This window comes from Sylvia atricapilla, chromosome 14 (assembly GCF_009819655.1).
Source record: "Sylvia atricapilla isolate bSylAtr1 chromosome 14, bSylAtr1.pri, whole genome shotgun sequence".
Lineage (NCBI taxonomy): Eukaryota > Metazoa > Chordata > Aves > Passeriformes > Sylviidae > Sylvia > Sylvia atricapilla.
This window is the reverse complement of record NC_089153.1, coordinates 2,289,855-2,310,634: the sequence shown is the minus strand read 5'-3', so window position 1 is coordinate 2,310,634 and position 20,780 is coordinate 2,289,855. Positions and strand designations below refer to the sequence as shown.

The following is a 20,780-nucleotide window of genomic DNA, read 5'->3' as shown; positions in this document are numbered from 1 at the left end:
GGCAGGAGTCCGGCAGGAGCGCGGCGGCGAGCTGTGGCCACAGAGAATGGCGCTGAGGCGGCGGCAGAGGCGCGGGCCGGGCGGCGGGCGAGCGCTGCTGGGCGCGGTGCTGCTGTGCGTGTGGTGGCGGGCGGCGGCCGAGCGGGTCCGCTACGCCATCCCCGAGGAGCTGGGCAGAGGCTCGCTCGTGGGGCCGCTGGCGCGGGACCTGGGGCTCAGCGCGGACGAGCTGCCGGCGCGCAAGCTGCAGGTGGCGTCTGCCGGCAAGAAGCAGCTGAAATATTTCACTGTGAGTGAGGAGAACGGGAACCTGTACGTGAACGAGAGGCTGGACCGGGAGGAGATGTGCGGCGCATCTGCTACCTGCTCCGTCACCTTCGAGGCTTTGGTGCACAACCCGCTGAACGTTTTCCATGTCGAGGTGGTGATCGAGGACGTGAACGACAACACCCCAGTCTTCAGCAAGGCTGCTCTGGACCTCGAGATTGGAGAATTAATTCCTCCCGGTGCTCGGTTTCCTTTGGAAATGGCACGGGATGCAGACGCAGGAAGCAATTCGCTGCTGACTTATCAACTCACCAGCCACCCGTCATTCTCACTAACAATGAAAGAAAAGGCGGGAGGAAAGAAGCAGCCAGAATTAATCCTAGAGAGAGCGTTGGACCGTGAGAAGCAGAGCTCCTTTGAGTTGGTGCTGACGGCAGTGGATGGCGGGGAATCTGCCAGGTCTGGGACAGTCCAGGTCCGCATCAACGTGACAGACGCCAATGACAACCCGCCGGTGTTCAGCAAAAGCCTCTACGAGGCGCGAGTTGCGGAGAATTTGCCAGCTGGGTCTCTGGTGCTGCGGGTACAGGCGACGGATGCGGACGCCGGCTCAAACGGGCAGGTTTCCTACTCCTTCGGCAACGTCCCGGAGGACGTCCTCTCATTGTTCACTATAGACAGCGGGAGTGGCGAGATCAGGACACTGGGTCCACTCGATTTTGAGGCGGAAAAGAAATACGTTTTAGGCTTGGAGGCGACTGACGGTGGAGGGCTCACAGATCACTGCGAAGTGCAGATCGACCTCACGGACGAGAATGACAACGCGCCCGAGATCACCATTCTGTCCCTTTCGAGCCCGGTGTCTGAGGACGCTCCGGTCGGCACTGTGGTCGCCGTGCTGAACGTGAACGATCCAGACTCCAGCGAGAACGGGCAGGTGTCGTGCGAGCTGTCGGGAGAGGCGCCGCTGTCGATCGTGGCGTCGCCGGGCGGCTCGTACAAGGTGGTGACGGCGAGCGCGCTGGACCGCGAGCAGGCGGCCGAGCACCGCGTGACGGTGGTGGCCCGGGACCGGGGCAGGCCGGCGCTGTGGAGCAGCGCGGAGCTGGTGCTGGAGGTGTCGGACGTGAACGACAACGCGCCGGTGTTCGAGGAGGCGGCGTACAGCGCGTACGTGGCGGAGAACAACGCGGCGGGCGCGCTGGTGCTGCGCGTGCAGGCGCGGGACGCGGACGCGGGCGCCAACGGGCGCGTGAGCTACTGGCTGGCGGGCGGCAGCGCGGGCGCGGCGGGCGCGGCGCCGCTGGTGTCGGTGGAGGCGCGGAGCGGCGCGCTGTACGCGCAGCGCTCCTTGGACTACGAGCAGTGCCGCGAGTTCGCGGTGGCGGTGCGGGCGCAGGACGGCGGCGCGCCGGCGCGCAGCTCCACGGCCACGGTGCGCGTCTTCGTGCTGGACCGCAACGACAACGCGCCGCGGGTGCTGTGGCCGGCGGCGGGCGCGGGGGCCGCCGTGGCGGCGGGAGAGGCGGCGGGAGCGGCGGCGCCTCCTTTCGAGGTGGTGCCGCGTTCGGCCGAGGCCGGCTACCTGGTGGCCAAGGTGGTGGCGGTGGACGCGGACGCGGGGCGCAACGCGTGGCTGTCGTACGAGCTGGTGCAGGCGTCGGAGCCGGCGCTGTTCCGCGTGGGGTTGCACAGCGCCGAGGTGCGCACGGCGCGCGCCGTGTCCGAGCGGGACGCGGCCAAGCAGCGTGTGGTGGCCGTGGTGAAGGACCACGGGCAGCCGGCGCTGTCGGCCACGGCCACGCTGCACGTGGTGCTGGCCGAGAGCTTGCAGGAGGCGCTGCCGGAGCTGAGCGAGCGGGCGGCGGGCGCCGAGGCGCCGGCGGCCGAGCTGCAGTTCTACCTGGTGCTGGCGCTGGCGCTGCTGTCGGCGCTCTTGGTGCTGAGCGTGGCGCTGGCCGTGCTGGCGCGGCTGCGCCGGGCCGGGCCGCCCGCCGTGCTGCGCTGCCTGGGCGCGCAGCGCTTCTCGGTGGCCGGCGCCGCCTTCCCGGCCGACTTCTGCGAGGGCACCTTGCCCTACTCCTACAACCTGTGCGTGGCCGCGCCGGCCCGCGCCGTGCCCGAGGCCGCTTGGCCGCCGCCGCCGCCGGTGCCCGTCCTGTCGGCGGAGGAGCTTCTGGCCGGGGATTCCTGCGACAAGCCGAGCCTGAGCAGCGGCGCCGTTGAGGGAGAGGTGCCTGACAATGCACAACAGGTCTGTAAATTTGCGCGTTGCCATTGTTGTCCTCAAGTCGTTTCGAAAAGACGCCCCTTTTTTTTTTATTTTCCCCCGTGTACACCTGTGAGGTGTGCTGCCATGTCTCCGTGTGACCGGATGATAAAGCTGGGTCACTCCTTCTAACAGTTCACATCTGGTTGCGGCAGTTATTGGTTGTTCAGTCCTAACGGTTTCATATTCAAGTGAAAGTTGTTGTCTGGAATTTTTACGCTGCTTTAAATTGTATTAGTAGTAATGGTGAAGGCAAATTCTTACTCCATAAAGGGAGATGCGGTTAATCTCTATGACGGGTTTGGGAAAGACAAAGTTTACACTTGGTACACTCTGTGCTGCGGATTTTTCTTGTCTAATATTTTTTTTTTTTTTATCTAATGTGCTTATGGATCGTGGTGGAAGACAGGATACAAACCCTTGTGTTAATTCTTCGTTGTACTTATTACATTCTTAAAGGCAACCTGAGAGTGGGATTATAGGAGGGTGACAGGCAATCCACCAGTTGTGAAAATCCAGAATGTCTCCAGTTCTTTGGGTAATTCTGTTGTAGAAATGACTGGAATGGTAACGGTATAGGGAACATTTAACTATTGTTAAGTGTGCTTTTCCATCCTGCATCGTACTTTAATCTTTTTTTACATTCCTTGTCTGTATTTCATTCACAATTGAAATTTTAGAAGATGTCAGAAAAAGAAAAAACAAGTAAGAGAAAAAAAGAGGTAGTTTTCTTTGTCTGTGCTCTTAACAGAAAGAGAAGATATTTCTGTACGTTTTAAATATTCCTCCCCTTTTTTCCCAGTAGTTGTTACATCAATTTTTAGAAGGATAGACCGGTGAGATCAGGAAAATTTTATCATTTATGAAGGAGATCTGCCAAATTATGGACTAGTGTACTTCAGTGAAGTCCATTTGTACATTTATCCATGGTCCCCACTATTTAGGGCGCACAAGTCTTCTACTCTTCTACCGTATGTTGTTGAAAATCCATCTTACCAACGTGAATAAAAACCACACAGATTAATACTGTACTAACAAGCTTCAATTCCTCGCACCTTCTGTTTGAGAAAATGAAAGTCCTTTCTTCTCGCTACAGAATGACTTATTAAATCTAAGTGTGCATTAACTTAGATTATTTGGGCAAGGTTCACCACAGATACTTCCTGATTCTGGGTTAGTTGTAGAACGGTCAGCGAGAAGTGCTCCAGGCACCTAGAGTCTGAAATGGGGGTGGGGTGGGAGATAACGATCTTTGAGTATCCAGGGGTTTTTATCTGCCCTCTGTTCCCATGAATGTCTTATAGGGAGACACCCCAGAGCACTTGACAGGTGCCTGAGTAATCAGGCTTCAGAGCAGTTGCAAGGGGCTGTGTTAGATCCCACCTTCTGCCGTCTTTAAATACCTCTTTTTTAGTCAATCATAGTGCAGTAGTTAATTTAGACCGTCTTCTGTATGAACGGAACGATTTAAAGCCAAGTTCCTGCCATTGTGTTAATGAGGCTGATATCTCCGCTACTGCTGTGGCCAGAGTTGTTTATTTCATCATCGCCTTGTGTATTTGTGAGCCTCTTTTGTTTTGCCGGTGTCCTCCCAGTCATTCAAGCAGCACGGCTTCAACTCGTGCTTTTAGACTTACAAGCCTCTATGACTATTTTACACAATAAAATCAGACAAGATATTTTACTTTACCTACATCGCCGGTAGGAAATTATATTTTTCTGTGAGTTAGAAACGCCCCACACAGGAGACACGTCTGCTTCCCTCACGGTCGTGATGTGTTCGACCATACACGAAGCGATCGGCTGGAGAAAAGCAGGAGGTGTCTGCGGCGAATGTCTCCCTCCCGCCCCAGCTGCCCGTGTGCCCGGCAGCGGCGGGCAGCGCTCGGTGCCTGCAGTGCCGGGAGGAGGCTGCGGGCGCCGCTGTTGACCGAGAGGAGCGAGAGGAAGCTCGGAGCGCTACCGGCAGCCCCGCCCGCTGCGGATCGGCTCGCTCGGCTGCTCGCTCTGCGTCCGACCGTGCGGCCCGCGATCGTCCCCGCGGTGCCGCTCCATTCTGCAGCCGGGGCCCGGCGGCAGCGCAGGGCGCAGGAGCTGAGAGCATTGAGCGGCAGCGGGAGTCGGAGCGGCGGTGTTGCGGTGCCGGCGGTGGCGCGGCGGAGATGTGCGCGGCTCGGAGGCGCTGGGGCCGGCGGCAGCGAGCTCTGCTCTGGGCCGTCCTGCTGGCGGCGTGGGAGGCGGCGTGGGGGCAGCTGCGCTACTCGGTGCCCGAGGAGATGCCCAAGGGCTCGTTCGTGGGCGACGTGGCCAAGGACCTGGGGCTGCAGCTCACGGCGCTCCGAGATCGCGGCGTCCGTATCTTGGACAAAGGTAGGACTCAATATTTCGCTGTGCACGGGAAGACGGGACATTTAGTGACGGCGGAGAGGATCGACAGAGAGCAGCTGTGTGAGAGTGTGCAGCAATGCGTTCTGAGCTGTGAGCTGATAGTGGATGGAGAGATGGAGGTTTACGCAATCGAAGTGGAAATCATGGACATTAACGACAACACACCCAGCTTTCGAGAGGTAGAAACAGAGCTGAGAATGAGCGAGACGACAGCCTCGGGGTCGCGGTTTCCTCTTCCCAGGGCTCATGACCCCGACATGGGACTGAATTCCCTGCAGAGCTACGAGCTGAGCGGCGACGAGCACTTCTCGCTGGCCGTGCAGGCGGGCCCCGGCGGCGATCAGCGTCCAGAGCTGGTGCTGGCCAAGGCGCTGGACCGGGAGGAGGCGGCGTTTCACGAGCTGGTGCTGAGGGCGAGTGACGGCGGCGATCCGGCCCGGACGGGCACGGCTCGGATCCGAGTGACGGTGGTGGACGCGAACGACAACGCGCCCGTGTTCAGCCAGGCGGAGTACACGGTGCGTGTGGCCGAGGACGTGCCCGTGGGCTCCGTCCTCGTCACGGTCACGGCCACGGACGCCGACGAAGGCTTGTACGGACAGGTGAAATACTCAATTCATGAAATGACAGGGAAAGCCTCGCAGATTTTCCATCTGGACAGCGAGACGGGATCCATCAACCTGTTGCAGACTATGGACTTCGAGGAAGGCAAGAACTACGAACTGGAGGTGCTGGCTCATGATGGGGGAGGCCTTTCTGACACTGCCAAAATTGTGGTTACTGTTACAGATGTGAATGACAACGCGCCCGTACTCACAGTGTCGTCGGCACTGAGCGAGATCTCGGAGGACGCGCCTGTCGGGACAGTGGTGGCCCTGCTGCACGTGCAGGACCGAGACTCGGGGGAGAATGGAGAGGTGCGCTGCTCGCTCGATGAGGGCATCCCGTTCCGGCTGGAGAAGTCTTTTAAGGATTACTATCGCGTGGTGACAGCGAGAGAGCTGGACCGAGAGCAGGTGCCGGAGTACAACGTGACGGTGCGGGCGGCCGACGGCGGGTCGCCGGCGCTGCAGAGCAGCGCGGTGCTGGCGCTGCGGGTGCTGGACGTGAACGACAACGCGCCGGTGTTCGCGGAGGAGCGCTACAGCGCGCGGCTGGCGGAGAACAACGCGGCGGGCGCGCTGGTGCTGACGGTGCGCGCCACGGACGCGGACTGGGGGCAGAACGCGCGCGTGCGCTACCGGCTGTCGGAGGGGCGGGTGCGGGGCGCGCCGCTGTCGTCGTACGTGTCGGTGCAGGCGGAGACGGGCGCGCTGTACGCGCTGCGCTCCTTGGACTACGAGCAGGTGCGCGAGCTGCAGCTGTGGGTGCGTGCGGAGGACGGCGGCGCGCCGGCGCTGAGCAGCAACGTGTCGGTGCGGCTGCAGATCGTGGACGAGAACGACAACGCGCCGCAGGTGCTGTACCCGCCGGCGGCTCCCGCGGCGGGCTCGGGCGGCGCGTGGTCGGGCGTGGAGCTGGCGCCGCGCTGGTCGGAGCCCGGCGCGCTGGTGGCCAAGGTGGTGGCGGTGGACGCGGACGCGGGGCAGAACGCGTGGCTGTCCTACGAGCTGGCCAAGGCCACGGAGCCGGGGCTGTTCCGCGTGGGGCTGCACAGCGGCGAGGTGCGCACGGCGCGCTTCCCGCTGGCCCGCGACGCGGCGCGCCAGAGCCTGGTGGTGGTGGTGAAGGACCACGGGCGGCCGGCGCTGTCGGCCACGGCCACGCTGAGCGTGGTGCTGGCCGAGAGCGTGGCCGAGCTGCTGGCCGAGCTGGGCAGCGCGGCCGAGGCGGCGGCGCCGGGCGAGGCGGCCGGCAGCCTGACGCGCTGGCTGGTGCTGGCCGTGGCCGCCGTGTCGTGCCTCTTCGTGGCCTTCCTGCTGCTGCTGCTGGCGCTGCGCCTGCGCCGCTGGCGCCGCCGGCACCTGCTGCCGCCCGACAGCGGCGCCTTGCGCGGCGTGCCCGTCTCGCACTTCGTGGGCATCGACGGCGTGCGCGCCTTCCTGCAGTCCTACTCGCACGACGTGTCGCTCACGGCCGACTCGCGCAAGAGCCAGCTGCGCTTCTCGGCCGCCAGCTGCTGCGACACCCTCCCGGCCCGGCCGCTGCCCGACGAGCCCGCGCCGCTGCTCGGGGAGGAGGATGTGGCCGCCGCCCTCTCCGCGGATCCCTCCGCTCCCTCGGTGAGTTTCTCTGTCCAGAATTTCTCCGCCAAGCTTTCCCCTGATGTTCGTTTGCCCTTTCTCTACCGTGTTCTTTGGCTTGCATACTAGACTCTGATTAAAAGCAAGGTGAAGAAGGCAGGAGGGAGAAGGCTGCCCCTGGCAGGCTGCTCTTCAGGGCAGTGGTTTGGGTATTTCTCAGGTTCCGGGTATTCTTCCCGCATGTCACCTGTGCTGGGTAGAATCCATGCTCCTCTTAGTATGAGATCTTCTCAAAGGTTATATCACGTTTTTAAGAAATACTAGTTTTTAGCTGTCTCGTGTATCTTCCCATCAGCACATGTATGTGAATGGGTTAGATGTGTCTTGAACAAAGTGCTGATGGCTTTGCAGAGAACTTCTCTGCACGTTGTTCTCAGCCTTTTTCGTGCGAATTGCAGTTGCTGAGCATCAGCAGGCAGTGACTGTCAAGGTGTGAATGTAGTGTATTTTCCGAGCTGCACAACATGATGAAGTAGGATGATGGTGTCTCTGAGCTGCTCCTCTGATGACTGGGTTTTATCAGATGTGCATCTTGCTTATCCAGTTCAGGACATTTTAAATTTCTTTGAAGCACCATGATGAGCAAAGATATATTTTTGTATGCATTCATGTGGTGATCCTTTTTCTCAATGAAGAGAAGTTGCGTGTGCCACTTTGCTCTCATGGTGTCTCACAAAGATAGAGTAATTAAAACCTCTTGCTCTTGGTGTGATTAGAAATAACTGAAATTATGTAAAGATGATGTAGAAATTCAGTTTGTCTTAGTTGTTATATGAGGCCCACAGTAATGGTTGTGTGCATTTCCCCTTTTTTACTGTCCCAAGAAGTTACACTGGGAAAAGTGATTGTGGTGTGACGTCCAGTGTTTTGCTGACGTTTTACCAACTAGATACCCTGCCTGAGGACCTACTGCTGAAATATTAAGGTATTGAAGCTTGCTTCAGTACTTGCTTCACTAGGAGGAGGCACCTCCACTTCCTGGTAGATGTACATAGCCTTACAGGAGGGGTTTTGTTTCTGTGCATCTGGGAGTTTTATTCCATGTTCTTGCAATTTATGAGGGTCAGAGGACCTTATGCAAGTTAAGAAGGGCAGGAGATAAGAGCCCTAGGAGCTGTGTGTGAAGGTCTCTTTAAAGACACCAGAAATACGTTTGCCCTTTTCCCTGACCAATCCCCTGTTGTAGGCTCATGCAATGTGAGTTTCATAATACTAAAATATTTAGCTACATGACATCTTACTCCACCTGTACGGGGAGCCCTGGGAGGTTCTCCCTATGAGTTTACATCTTTTCATCCACCCTTAGCTAACAGTTTAAACATGTACTTTTAGCAAATACCATAATGGAAGATTTGGGAAGATCAAACACTTCACTTAGTCACTAATAAATTCTGGAATTATGTAGGTACTCTGAGTGCCATAATCTAGAACTGTATGGGAGGATCCCTTCCATTGTGCATGTGTTTATTTGCTGTCTTGCTTGATCTAATGAGCTAAAGGTGGCCCTTTCTCTCTGAGAGTATGTGGGAGATGACATCTGTTAGAATTGTCTGACTGACCTGTTGGTTCGTTCAGAGGTTTGGTTAATTTTCAGGTTCCAGGTATTCTTCCCCTCTGTCACCTGTGCTGTGCTAGAATCCGTGTTCCTGTTAGTATGAGATCTTCTGAACAGATTTACTGCCTTATTAAGAAATACAAGTGTTTTAGCAGGCTCATGTGTCTTCCCAACACCTCCTGTGCTTGAATGGGTTGAATTTGTCTTGAACAAAGTGCTGATGGCTTTGCATGGAACTTCTCTGCAGTTTCTTCTCCGCTTTTTTCATTTCCCATGGTGGATAGCGGCAGCCAGCAGGAAAAGTCTTTGTGTCATCCATGCTTTGATCTTTGTCCTCGACAGAGGATTGGGTCCAGCAAAAAGTGGTTCTTGATGATGTCTGTCTGCCTTTTTTAAAGATGAGGGATTCTCTTGAAATTGTGACTTTGAAAAGTCTGTGGGTGGCTGCATGTGGAGGAGGAAATGCAGGAGGAAATGGCAGAACTGCTTTGGTTTTTTCTTGTTTTTGAAGGTCGAGCTGCGTCATATAGAGCTGGTTGAGTCTTGTCTACAGAAAATTTAGCATGGCAAGAGAATTGTGTGGGTGGGAAGGGAGAGATTCAAGGTGAGTGGGACACGTAAGGTGGACATAATCCCCCGTGTGGAGATATTAACTGACAGTGTACCTTGGAAGAGTGCTGGGCTTTTCCTTTTAGACCCATGAAGTGTCTTCATAGAACTTCAGTGAGCAGCCAACTGGAGATTCTGTAGTGCAGTGATGCCATTTGATGTCATGAAGAAAAGTGGTCTGGGGATCTGGCCCTGCACTGTCTCATGGTTTTAGGATACATGGGTGAGAGAACACCATGGATGATGGGAGGGGTTGGAAATTTGAGTTCTGTGATCTCTGCATGAATGTCTGCTGAAGGACTCAAGGGAATGATCTCCTCCATTCCCTGTCTAGTTCCTGTCTCTAGTATGAATCAATATGAAGTTTTTCTTCCCAATGTCATTGTGTAGATGTATTCCAGCTGCATGGAGAACCTTGGGAGGCTGTTACCAAATGTTTGCGTTGCCCCCACGGATCCATGTGCTCCCTCAGTGAGTTTCTCTGTCCAGATTTTCTCTGCCCCGCTTTCACCTGATGTTCTCGTGCTCTTTGTGCACCGTGCTCTTTGGCTTGCCCAGGGGGCTTTGCTGAAAAGCAACGTAGAATTCCCTTCGGTGACATTCTTGTGGCCAGTGCCTGTTGCTGTCGTTGTGTGAACACGGGATCGGTCCTCAGCCTTCCAGGCAGTGAAGGAGGAGGGAGGGACAAGGCTACTGCTGGGTGGCTGTTCGTTAGGTCAGAAGTTAGGTTAATTTTCAGGTTCCAGGTATTCTTCCCCTCTGTCACCTGTGCTGTGTAGAATCCATGTTCCTGTTAATGTGAAATCTGCTGAACAGATATATCTCGTTATTAGAAATACACTTTTTAGCAGGCTCTTGTGTATTCTTGTGTCTTCCCAACAGCACATGTGCTTGAATGGGCTGAATGTGTCTTGAACAAAGTGCTGCTGCCTTTGCGTGGAACTTTTCTGCACGTTGTTCTCAGCCTGTTTCGTTCTCCATGGTACATAATGGATGTCAGCAGGAAAAGGCTTTGTGGCATTCACGCTTTGATCTTTGTCCTTGATAGAGGATTTGGCCTGGCAAAAAGTGATCCTTGATTATGTCTGTCTGCCTGTTCTGAAGATCAAGGATCCTCTTGAAGTTGTGACTCTTTCAAAAGCCTGTGGGTGGCTGCGTGTGGAGGGGGAAATGCAGGAGGAAATGACAGAACTGCTTTGGTTTTTTCTTGGTGTAGAAGGTGGAGCTATGTCAAATGGAGCTGGATGACTGTTGGTTGCGAAATATTTAGCATAGGAATGGAATTTCATGGGTGGGAAGGGAGAGATTCAAGGTGCAGCAGGAGATATAGGGTGGACAGTATTCCCTGTGTGCAGATATTCACTGACTTTGTCTTGGAAGACAGCTGGGCTTTTCATTTTAGTCCTATAAGTGTCCATACAGAACTTCAGTGAGTAGGCAAATGTTGCTTCAATAGTACAGAGAAGTGAAAATAGCTGTGTGAAATTGGTGGTGTGAAGAAAAGTGGTCTGGGGAGCTGGGCCTGCACTGTCACATGTTTTTAGGATATATGGGTGGAAGAACACCACGGATGATGGGAAGGGTTGTAAATTTCAGTCCTATGAGCTGTCCCTGATTGTCTGATGAAAGAATCAAGGGAATGATTTCCTCCATTCCCCTTCAACTACCGGTCTCTATTATGGGGCGATGTGAGATTTTTCTTCATAATGTCGTTGTCTAGAAGATATATACTTCAGCTGCATGGAGAAGCCTTGGAGATTGTTACTAAGTGTTTGCAGGCCATCATATTTGTGTCACTTAGAAGCTTAATATTCTGCTTGTGAAAGATGCCATATGGGAAGAGCAAGCAATGTGTTTGGGGCCTATAAACCAAGTTGATGAATCATCTACTGTGAGTTATATGACACAGAAGAGTGTTGTGAGCTCTTCAGCTCTGCAGGTGTTGATTTTCTGTCTCACTGTTCTGATGACCTGAAGATGGTTCTTTCATATTTGTAGGTGAAGAGAGAAATTTCTGTCCATCTGTTTCTTTAAAATGTAAGAAAAGCTTTTTCTTGTCCACGGCAAGAGTGAGAAGTCAAATACCATCCATGGTGAGGAGAGACGGTGTGAGCACCTTTCCTTTTGGTGAAGTCTCTCTAAATTCTGAAGATCTGTGATAACCATGTGAGCTGGGAACGGTTAGGGGGTAGTGTTGGGGGTGTGGTGTGTGAGGAGGCACTGGTGGAGACATGGCATGTGTTTTGTTGATCCCCAGGGCTCTTGTTGGCCTTATGAACATGAGTCAGGAGCAATCTTAGGATTTTATATTGTGTGATTTGCACTCAGATGACCTAGTGGGTGAAAAATGGTGATGTTGCCTTTGAGCTGGTACTTGGATGGCTGGATCTGTGACAGAGCTGGGAACAATTTATGGCCGATATAATATTTTCGACTTGTTCAAATATTTGGGAGGACCAGAGTAATCTTAGTTGTGATGCCTGGTATCTGAGCAGCTGTGCACATTTTTCTTCTACTAATGTCTGTATGCAAGATTTGCAGATTTCCTGTTATGTTTGGACAGAGAGAAGAAGTTTTTGTATCCAGAGACAGGGCCAATGCTGGAATCCACTGTGATATCGTTCAGAATGAATGAATGAATTTTGTCCAGTTCTATTTGTCTTAATAGATGAGGCCCACAGCTGTGGTTCCAAGAGCTTCTTCAATCTTACTCTCCGAGGAAATGACTGTCTGGGGTCTCTGCAGTGAGCTCCTGTGTGAGGCCTCCTGTGCATTAGTTACAGTTGAGTTTTCTGTCTTGTGTGTATACTGGAGTTGACACAATCTGAAATGTGAGGTCAGGGTTGATACTCTTCTGGTGTTTTGCCATTCCGGGCTGGGTTGATTATGTTTTTTTGATGATTGGGCTGGGTGGGTTGTTTGTTTTCTTGTTTTCTTGTCAGGTAGTAAAGCTGATCCTCATTTTGCCTGGCAATCCTGCAAACTGAAAAACAGAATTTTCCAGTAGGGAAAGTATCTCTCATCGATAGTTTTAAGCTGTATATGTAATCAGAGAATCAGAGAAACACAAAATTGCGGAATGGTTTATGTTTAAAAGACCTTAAAGATCATCTCCTTCAACTCCTCTCCCATGGATAGGCAGATCTTCCACCGGACCAGGTTTTCAGAGCCTCATCCAGCCTGACCTTGAGTATTGCATTAAAGAAATACAACTTCATAAATAAATGTTTCCCCAAGGTGTTGTTTTCTCTGTGGCCAATATACAACCAAAATTTTGGTGTATGTTGATGGTGAAAGTACAGGCTGTGACACAGAGTGAGGAGGGTGGGAGCTCCATTTCATGCCATTAAATTTGGTGAATCCATGTGGGTATGGCTGAGAACTGGTTTGATTTTATGCTTGGTGCCAAAGGCATTTCTGTTCTGTTCCAATTCTGGTTTCTCTGTCGTAAAAGACAATGACAGTCCTCAACAGTGACATTTTCCACAGTAACTGTTCATATAAAACTATAATTCTGTGCTGGTATAGGCAATTAATCCTGTGTGAAACCTCCATTATCCATCTGTATCTCTATGCAACATTGTGATATCAAGTTTCTTCAGAATTGTAATTACACTTTCTTTCACGCCTTTGTTTCCAGATTAGGTTGCAGCTCATTGTCACAATTCTGGTCAGTACTTTTAAATTTGAAACAGTGACTATTGTTTTTCAGCACATCCTGCCTTTAGCAATCTTGGGAAGAGTTGTGGCTGTAGGAAACAGAAAAATAGGAAGCAGAAGCAATAGGATAATCCCTTGTAATTTGTCAGGAGGTTCAACATGAGAAAGAGGCCGATGAGCAGCTGTTTAAAATGATGGTTTCATAACTGTGCAAGGTGAGCAGGCCACACAGCATAAAATGTTAGTAAGGAAAGGACTAATTCTTCCAATGAAACCCCATGTCCTGCTGTCCAGAGTAAGTGTTTAGGGCCACACTTCCAAGCTTGAGACCTCAGTGACTTCTTGGTGCTCTGAGGGATGAAATTTCAGGCCTGAAATCAAGGCCTAGAAGACTTGACTGTGAGCATGTCTGACAGCTTGTTGTCTTCTAATGCTTCCTTTCATTATCTGATTCATGCTTTGGCATTTTTGATAGGTTTTTTGTTTTGGTGTTTGTATTTTTTTCATATTTTTTCTCCTTGATTTACTCTGTATGCAGGTACAGTTAGTATTAACAACAACCTGTCTCTTTTAGTAACGGATGGTGGGTTCATGCCTCTTGCTTTTGTTCCAGTGCGAGCGCAAGGCAGGAGATAGGAGAGTGACTTTGTGTTCTGTTACTGTTGGGAGAAATATATGTAAATATGACTTTAGTAGAGGTTGCATCTGTGTGGAAAAGAGCACGTGATAAAGACAGTAAGGAGATTCCATCCAAGGCAATGGTTTGATGAGCCGTTCTCTGTTGGAGGACTGCTGATCTTTCAGTATGGTTGTTTATCATTTGTGTGCTTTAGAATCCTTCATTTCCTTCTCATCATGGTGGTGAGCAGACCAATGTACCTCCCTTCTGGGTGTGGCTGCAGTGCATTATCATCTCATGATGAATACGAGATTTATCTCCAGTGAGGAGATGGGCACAAGCGAAACCCTTCCAGCTACATGGCATAGGAGAAAATGAAGGGAGGGGAGTTTTCTGTGTGAGGGTAGAGAAGAAGTTGGTCATTCCCTCTCTTGTCATATGTCATAGATAACACAAGGCTGTGCCTGATGGAGTAGAGTGTCATTTGAGTTGCTTCTGTAGAGCAAAAGAGACCTACAAAATGTTACTGCATCTGTTGACTTCTGTATGTGTGTAACTGTTGCCCTGCTTGTTGTCATGAGCTCAACCTCAGTGTGTCTGATCTTATGTGAAAGGTTATTGGAACCCTGGAGGCTGAAATTTTCAGGCTTTCTGAGCTGAGGAGTGCAGACCCTTGGGCAGGCACCACATTTGACTTGAGGCCTTGGAAGAGGCTTCTGAGATTGTGTGATAGCACAGGGGCTGTGGGTGTGTAGTTCAATTGCTGTTGTGTGATCTCACATGGTGAAAACATAGCTTTGATAGATAGCAATGTGTATAGGCAAAGATGGAGGATTCAGGGCATTGTCAAAGTTCTTCTTCACCTTCTTGTGTCTTCTTTACGGATCTGGGTAGCTTTTTCAAGTTGGGTGAAAGATATCTGCATTGTGAACATCAAATGGTCATTATTGGGTCAAAAACCTAAATGATACAGTTGTCGTTTTCGTACTGGGTAGCTATCTCTTAAATAGCCTTGGTGAAAGTTGGAGGCCCTGCATTTTGCCTCGTTTCTCTCGCTGGCATGCTGGAGCTCATGCTGTAAATACTGTCACTAAATAAGGTAATAAACAACCAAGACCAAACTCGACTCTACATTCCCCGTATTTTCATCCTGATCTAGGCTGAGATAAAGCAGGCAGAATCATAACAGAAAGTCTCCTCTGTCCCAACTGTCCCAATGCAGGTGCAGTTCCCACACACACCTGTGATGTTTACAGCTGTAAAGAGGAAGGGTTTCATAATCACATGTGTGCTCGCCCAGGAACACTCTGTCTGTAGTGTAAAAATGCAGGAACATCTCTGCTGCAGTTGTCACAGTGCAGAGCGGCCACCCAGCCCAGCCAAGGTGTCCATGAACAGACCAGGGGATAAAGTGAGAACCTGTGCAGTGTCCTCCACGTCATGACCCAGAGGAACGTGCTGGGCAATCATCTGGAGGCTGTTAAATGGCTGAGGAACAGGCTGGATTGTCACCTCCAAAGAGTTACAGGCAGTGGCCCAATGTCCAGGTGGAAAGCAGTAACTTGTGCTGTCCCTCCAGGCTCCTTCCTGGGACCGGGACTGTTTAGTACCTCCATGGACAATGGGATGGATGCAGCTTCAGGACATTTGCGTCTGACACCGATTTGAGTTGATGGCTGAGAGGGCAGAGATGCCAGCGAGGGATGGGCTGGAGAAGTGTCCCCATGCAACCATCATGAAGTTGAACAGGGCAAAGTGCAAGGTGCTGGTCCTGGGTTAGGGCAATCCCCAGTTTGAACAGAGAGTAGGGGATAGGGAAGAGCTTAGCAGAGAAGTACTTTGGGTGATTGGTGGGTGATAAGATGGGCCATGAGCCGCCAATGGGCACCTGCTGTTCAAATTGTGTCCTGCTCTGCATAACAAGTTCTGTGCCCGGCAGGTCGAGGGAGATCCTTCCCCCCATCTTAAGTTTCTTTTGTGAGACCCTAGACTGCATGCAGATCTTGACCCAACATTCCCAATGGACATAGAGTCCCCGGAAGGGTCATGGAAGTGGTCTTAGGGTGAGACATCTCTGCTATGGAGAAGGACTGAAGGAGTTTAGTCTTGAAGCATGGAGAAGTGATACCTGTGTGTGGACTCTTCAGTGAGTTTTTGCCGTTCCAGTTTATGAATAGTCTTATAGGAACTATGGACAGAGCACTTTTTAAAAGGGCCAGTGGCCATACGACAGCAGAGAAGTGTTTTTAACTAAAAGAAGAGAGGCTTTGATTAGGAGAAAGCTTTCTAGTGTGGGTTGTGATAATACGGGACATATTGCCCAGAGAATTTTGGATATGCTTCTGCATTCAAATTTATCAGGAAGTGTTTCTGCCTATGAAAGAGATGTGGAATAAATGACCATTAAAGAATAGTTTAAGTTGGAAACTGAAAACATTGTTTACCTATATGAATGCCTCAGCATTGCTTTGACCTTTCTATTATCGGGCGCTCAGATGTGGAGATGCAGATGAAACAACTTTAATGAGTCATTAACAAAGGAGTAAATGTTATTCTGCTATCTTGGTTTAGGGGTTGCTTACATTGCTTTAGGGTGATCGATATCTGAAATTAATTTGTCTGAGATAATAAAATGAGAATTAAAGTGATGTCACAAATTTCGGAAAATCTCTGGAAGTCCTCCCTATATTACCGTTTATTGCTGCTGTTGATGAGCCGTGATTTTATCAAGAGCAGCTGAATTCCGTTCTTTACTCAGCTATCATGAATGTTTGCTTTTGATTGTTTACTGTGACTCGAAAGAATGTACTAAAAGCACCGCTCAGCACATCTCACATAGAACCGCCTTGGGGTGGAATTCAGCGGGAGCTGCTGCTGTCTGTGTGGGCAGCGGAGGAGAGACCCCGCCGGCGGCGCAGCCCCGAGCCCCGCCCAAAGCCGGGCCCCCTCGAGCGCGGCCATCCGGCGGCTGCAGTGGCGTGGCGGCGCCTCCGGGTGTCGCTGTTGGCCGCCGCCGAGCGGCGCTGGAGCCGCGGCCGCCGCAGCGTCCTGCCCCCGCAGGCTGCTCGCTCGCCCGGCGCCGGCCGCAGCGGCAGCGGCCCCGCCAGCAGAAGCAGCAGCGGCGAGAGGCGGCGAGAGGCGGCGAGAGGCGGCGCTTGGCGGGGAGCGGCGGCGTCCGAGGCGGCCCGAGCGGGCTGGCTGCGCTGCGGCGGCCCGTGCGCTGCGGTGAGAGCGAGAGCGGCTGGAAGGGAGGCCGGGCGGCGGCAGGAGTCCGGCAGGAGCGCGGCGGCGAGCTGTGGCCACAGAGAATGGCGCTGAGGCGGCGGCAGAGGCGCGGGCCGGGCGGCGGGCGAGCGCTGCTGGGCGCGGTGCTGCTGTGCGTGTGGTGGCGGGCGGCGGCCGAGCGGGTCCGCTACGCCATCCCCGAGGAGCTGGGCAGAGGCTCGCTCGTGGGGCCGCTGGCGCGGGACCTGGGGCTCAGCGCGGACGAGCTGCCGGCGCGCAAGCTGCAGGTGGCGTCTGGCGGCAAGAAGCAGCTGAAATATTTCACTGTGAATGAGGAGAACGGGAACCTGTACGTGAACGAGAGGCTGGACCGGGAGGAGATGTGCGGCGAGGCGGCAAGCTGCTCCGTCAGCTTCGAGGCACTGGTGCTGAACCCGCTGAATGTTTTCCACGTTGAGGTGTCGATCGAGGACGTGAACGACAACTCTCCGGTCTTCAGCAAGGCCTCTCTGGACCTCGAGATCGGTGAATGGACGCTTCCCGGTGCTCGGTTTCCTTTGGAAATTGCACGGGATGCAGACGCTGGAAGCAATTCGCTGCTGACTTATCAACTCACCAGCCACCCCTCATTCTCACTAACAATGAAAGAAAAGGCGGGTGGAAAGAAGCAGCCAGAATTAGTGCTGGAGAGAGCGTTGGACCGGGAGAAGCAGAACTCCTTTGAGTTGGTGCTGACGGCAGTGGATGGCGGGGAACCTGCCAGGTCTGGGACAGTCCAGGTCCGCATCAATGTGACGGACTTAAATGATAACCCGCCGGTGTTCGGCAAAAGCCTCTACGAGGCGCGAGTTGCGGAGAATTTGCCAGCTGGGTCTCTGGTGCTGCGGGTACAGGCGACGGATGCGGACGCCGGCTCGAACGGGCGAGTGTCCTACTCCTTTGGTAACGTCCCAGAAGACGTCCTCTCATTGTTCACTCTAGACAGCGGGAGCGGCGAGATCAGGACAGAGAGTCCACTCGATTTCGAGGAGAAAAATAAATACGTTTTTGGCTTGGAGGCGACGGACGGCGGCGGGCTCACTGATCATTGCGAAGTGCAGATCGATATCACAGACGAGAATGACAACGCGCCCGAGATCACCATTCTGTCCCTGTCGAGTCCTGTGCCCGAAGATGCACCGGTCGGCACCGTGGTCGCCGTGCTGAACGTGAATGACCCAGACTCGGGCGAGAACGGGCAGGTGTCGTGCGAGCTGTCGGGAGAGGCGCCGCTGTCGATGGTGGCGTCGCCGGGCGGCTCGTACAAGGTGGTGACGGCGAGCGCGCTGGACCGCGAGCAGGCGGCCGAGCAGCGCGTGACGGTGGTGGCCCGGGACCGGGGCAGGCCGGCGCTGTGGAGCAGCGCGGAGCTGGTGCTGGAGGTGTCGGACGTGAACGACAACGCGCCGGTGTTCGAGGAGGCGGCGTACAGCGCGTACGTGGCGGAGAACAACGCGGCGGGCGCGCTGGTGCTGCGCGTGCAGGCGCGGGACGCGGACGCGGGCGCCAACGGGCGCGTGAGCTACTGGCTGGCGGGCGGCAGCGCGGGCGCGGCGGGCGCGGCGCCGCTGGTGTCGGTGGAGGCGCGGAGCGGCGCGCTGTACGCGCAGCGCTCCTTGGACTACGAGCAGTGCCGCGAGTTCGCGGTGGCGGTGCGGGCGCAGGACGGCGGCGCGCCGGCGCGCAGCTCCACGGCCACGGTGCGCGTCTTCGTGCTGGACCGCAACGACAACGCGCCGCGGGTGCTGTGGCCGGCGGCGGGCGCGGGGGCCGCCGTGGCGCCGGGAGAGGCGGCGGGAGCGGCGGCGCCTCCTTTCGAGGTGGTGCCGCGTTCGGCCGAGGCCGGCTACCTGGTGGCCAAGGTGGTGGCGGTGGACGCGGACGCGGGGCGCAACGCGTGGCTGTCGTACGAGCTGGTGCAGGCGTCGGAGCCGGCGCTGTTCCGCGTGGGGCTGCACAGCGGCGAGGTGCGCACGGCGCGCGCCGTGTCCGAGCGGGACGCGGCCAAGCAGCGTGTGGTGGCCGTGGTGAAGGACCACGGGCAGCCGGCGCTGTCGGCCACGGCCACGCTGCACGTGGTGCTGGCCGAGAGCTTGCAGGAGGCGCTGCCGGAGCTGAGCGAGCGGGCGGCGGGCGCCGAGGCGCCGGCGGCCGAGCTGCAGTTCTACCTGGTGCTGGCGCTGGCGCTGCTGTCGGCGCTCTTGGTGCTGAGCGTGGCGCTGGCCGTGCTGGCGCGGCTGCGCCGGGCCGGGCCGCCCGCCGTGCTGCGCTGCCTGGGCGCGCAGCGCTTCTCGGTGGCCGGCGCCGCCTTCCCGGCCGACTTCTGCGAGGGCACCTTGCCCTACTCCTACAACCTGTGCGTGGCCGCGCCGGCCCGCGCCGTGCCCGAGGCCGCTTGGCCGCCGCCGCCGCCGGTGCCCGTCCTGTCGGCGGAGGAGCTTCTGGCCGGGGATTCCTGCGAGAAGCAGATCTCGAGCAGCGGCGCCGTTGAGGGAGAGCTGATTGCGGACACCGGTGCACCTCAGGTCTGTAAAGCGTGAACTTCTTCTGTTTTTCAAACTCTCCCAAATATCGTCCTTTGTATACGGGTATTCTCTTCGTAGTGTCAGCGGGGACTCGTCGTCAGTGTCTCCACGTAGCCGCGGAATTTTTTCACTTTTTCTCAGTAGTCGCTTCAGCTGACAGGCTTTCACTGTAGCTCTTCTTCCGTTTGTCTGTGTTCATCCATTTTTCCTGGTGTCGTGTTTTTGTGAGTGTCACAGTCCAGTCTCCGTGATGGACTGAATTTAGGAAGGGGTTTTCCCCCGTTCACGGATAACAGGATGCACTTGGTGCTTCCTCTGTCACAGATTCAGCTTTAGCCCCAAGGTTTTGTCTTCAGCATTTGAGCTCTATAAATTCGGATGTGTTAGCAGTAGTGAAAGTAGATCAGTATGCTGTGGACGGAGTATGGCCGATTCTGCATGACGGGGGAAATAAGAAAAGCAGTGACGTCTTGTGCTGTAGCTTTCATCCTTCCTGACTGATTTCTTCAGAAAGGGTGTCCTTGAAACTCGTGTGCAGCTTTAAACAAACCCGTTCGGTAAACTTTTTCTTTTTTCTATCAGATTTAGAGAGGGATCGAATGTGGAAAGTTCCGTTCCCCATCCTGAGTGAAAAAACAGATTCCCACCTGTTTTTGGGGGGAGATGCTGTCGTGGGACTAAATGGCTCCCTTTCTGCTTCCTGGCTGGCAGTTTTCTCTGCTTCGCTCTTTTAGATAACTATTTCGTACCCTGGTGGGAGTGTTCAATGATTTCTTAATCAGGGATATTTTTTATATTTCTATCCTGTCCCTGTAAATACAGAGTCTGTTAACAAAGTCTCTGTTTACATAGAGAGTTTGGGGAATTCCGAAGGGCTGGGGTGTATCGAGAAAAGCAAATTTCTGCAGTTCTGATCACTGGGATAAACATGTGAGATCGGAACGGATCAGTTATAAGGGAGATTGTCCACACGACGGTTTGGGCACCTTACTCAGTGCCATTTGCGATTAGTGATCAGCACGGGTTCAAGTTACACTTTTATTTTATGTTTCTATAATTCTTTCAATGAAAACATATCGTTCCAACGTCATAAAGAAGTACTTAGATGAATAGTTTACTAATGAGCTTCAATGCTTTACACATTATTCTAACTTCAGAAAAAAGAAAACCTCAAATGATCTGACTAAATACAAGTGCGTATAAACTAAGGAAACATTTGGTTTATCTTAGGAATTAATATCAAATATTTGAAGTCTCAAATTTTCCTTTGAAAGTTCTAGCAGCATCTCTATTTTCTATCTGTAATTTCATCTGCAACAGTTAGCTCCCTGACATCAAGATGTATGTAATTACTCCGGTCTGACTTGTGTTAATGAACCTG

At 53.7% G+C, this 20,780-nt stretch overlaps 2 protein-coding genes and 1 pseudogene across 2 annotated transcripts; all 3 read left to right on the top strand.

The window, feature by feature from the left end:
• The first annotated feature begins 39 nt into the window (after nucleotides 1-39).
• LOC136367720 (protocadherin gamma-B5 pseudogene) lies at nucleotides 40-4,167 on the top strand (annotated as a pseudogene).
• Nucleotides 4,168-4,618: 451 nt separating this feature from the next.
• On the top strand, nucleotides 4,619-16,839 carry LOC136367718 (protocadherin gamma-A5-like). Its single transcript, XM_066329523.1, has 2 exons — nucleotides 4,619-7,146; nucleotides 16,501-16,839. Exons 1-2 carry the CDS (start codon nucleotides 4,699-4,701, stop codon nucleotides 16,837-16,839), a joined length of 2,787 nt encoding a protein of 928 aa, XP_066185620.1. The 5' UTR covers nucleotides 4,619-4,698.
• A 72-nt stretch (nucleotides 16,840-16,911) lies between these two features.
• On the top strand, nucleotides 16,912-19,414 carry LOC136367717 (protocadherin gamma-B5-like). Its single transcript, XM_066329522.1, has one exon. The coding sequence runs from the start codon at nucleotides 16,919-16,921 to the stop codon at nucleotides 19,412-19,414; it is 2,496 nt and encodes an 831-aa protein (XP_066185619.1). The 5' UTR covers nucleotides 16,912-16,918.
• Nucleotides 19,415-20,780: the final 1,366 nt, after the last annotated feature.

Excerpts from the sequence above, each read along its gene's own strand:
- LOC136367718 (XM_066329523.1), top strand. The coding sequence starts at position 4,699 with ATGTGCGCGGCTCGGAGGCGCTGGGGCCGGCGGCAGCGAGCTCTGCTC. Across the intron at positions 7,147-16,500 it reads CGGATCCCTCCGCTCCCTCG|CGGAGGAGAGACCCCGCCGG; the intron begins GTGAGTTTCTCT and ends CTGTGTGGGCAG.
- LOC136367717 (XM_066329522.1), top strand. The coding sequence starts at position 16,919 with ATGGCGCTGAGGCGGCGGCAGAGGCGCGGGCCGGGCGGCGGGCGAGCG.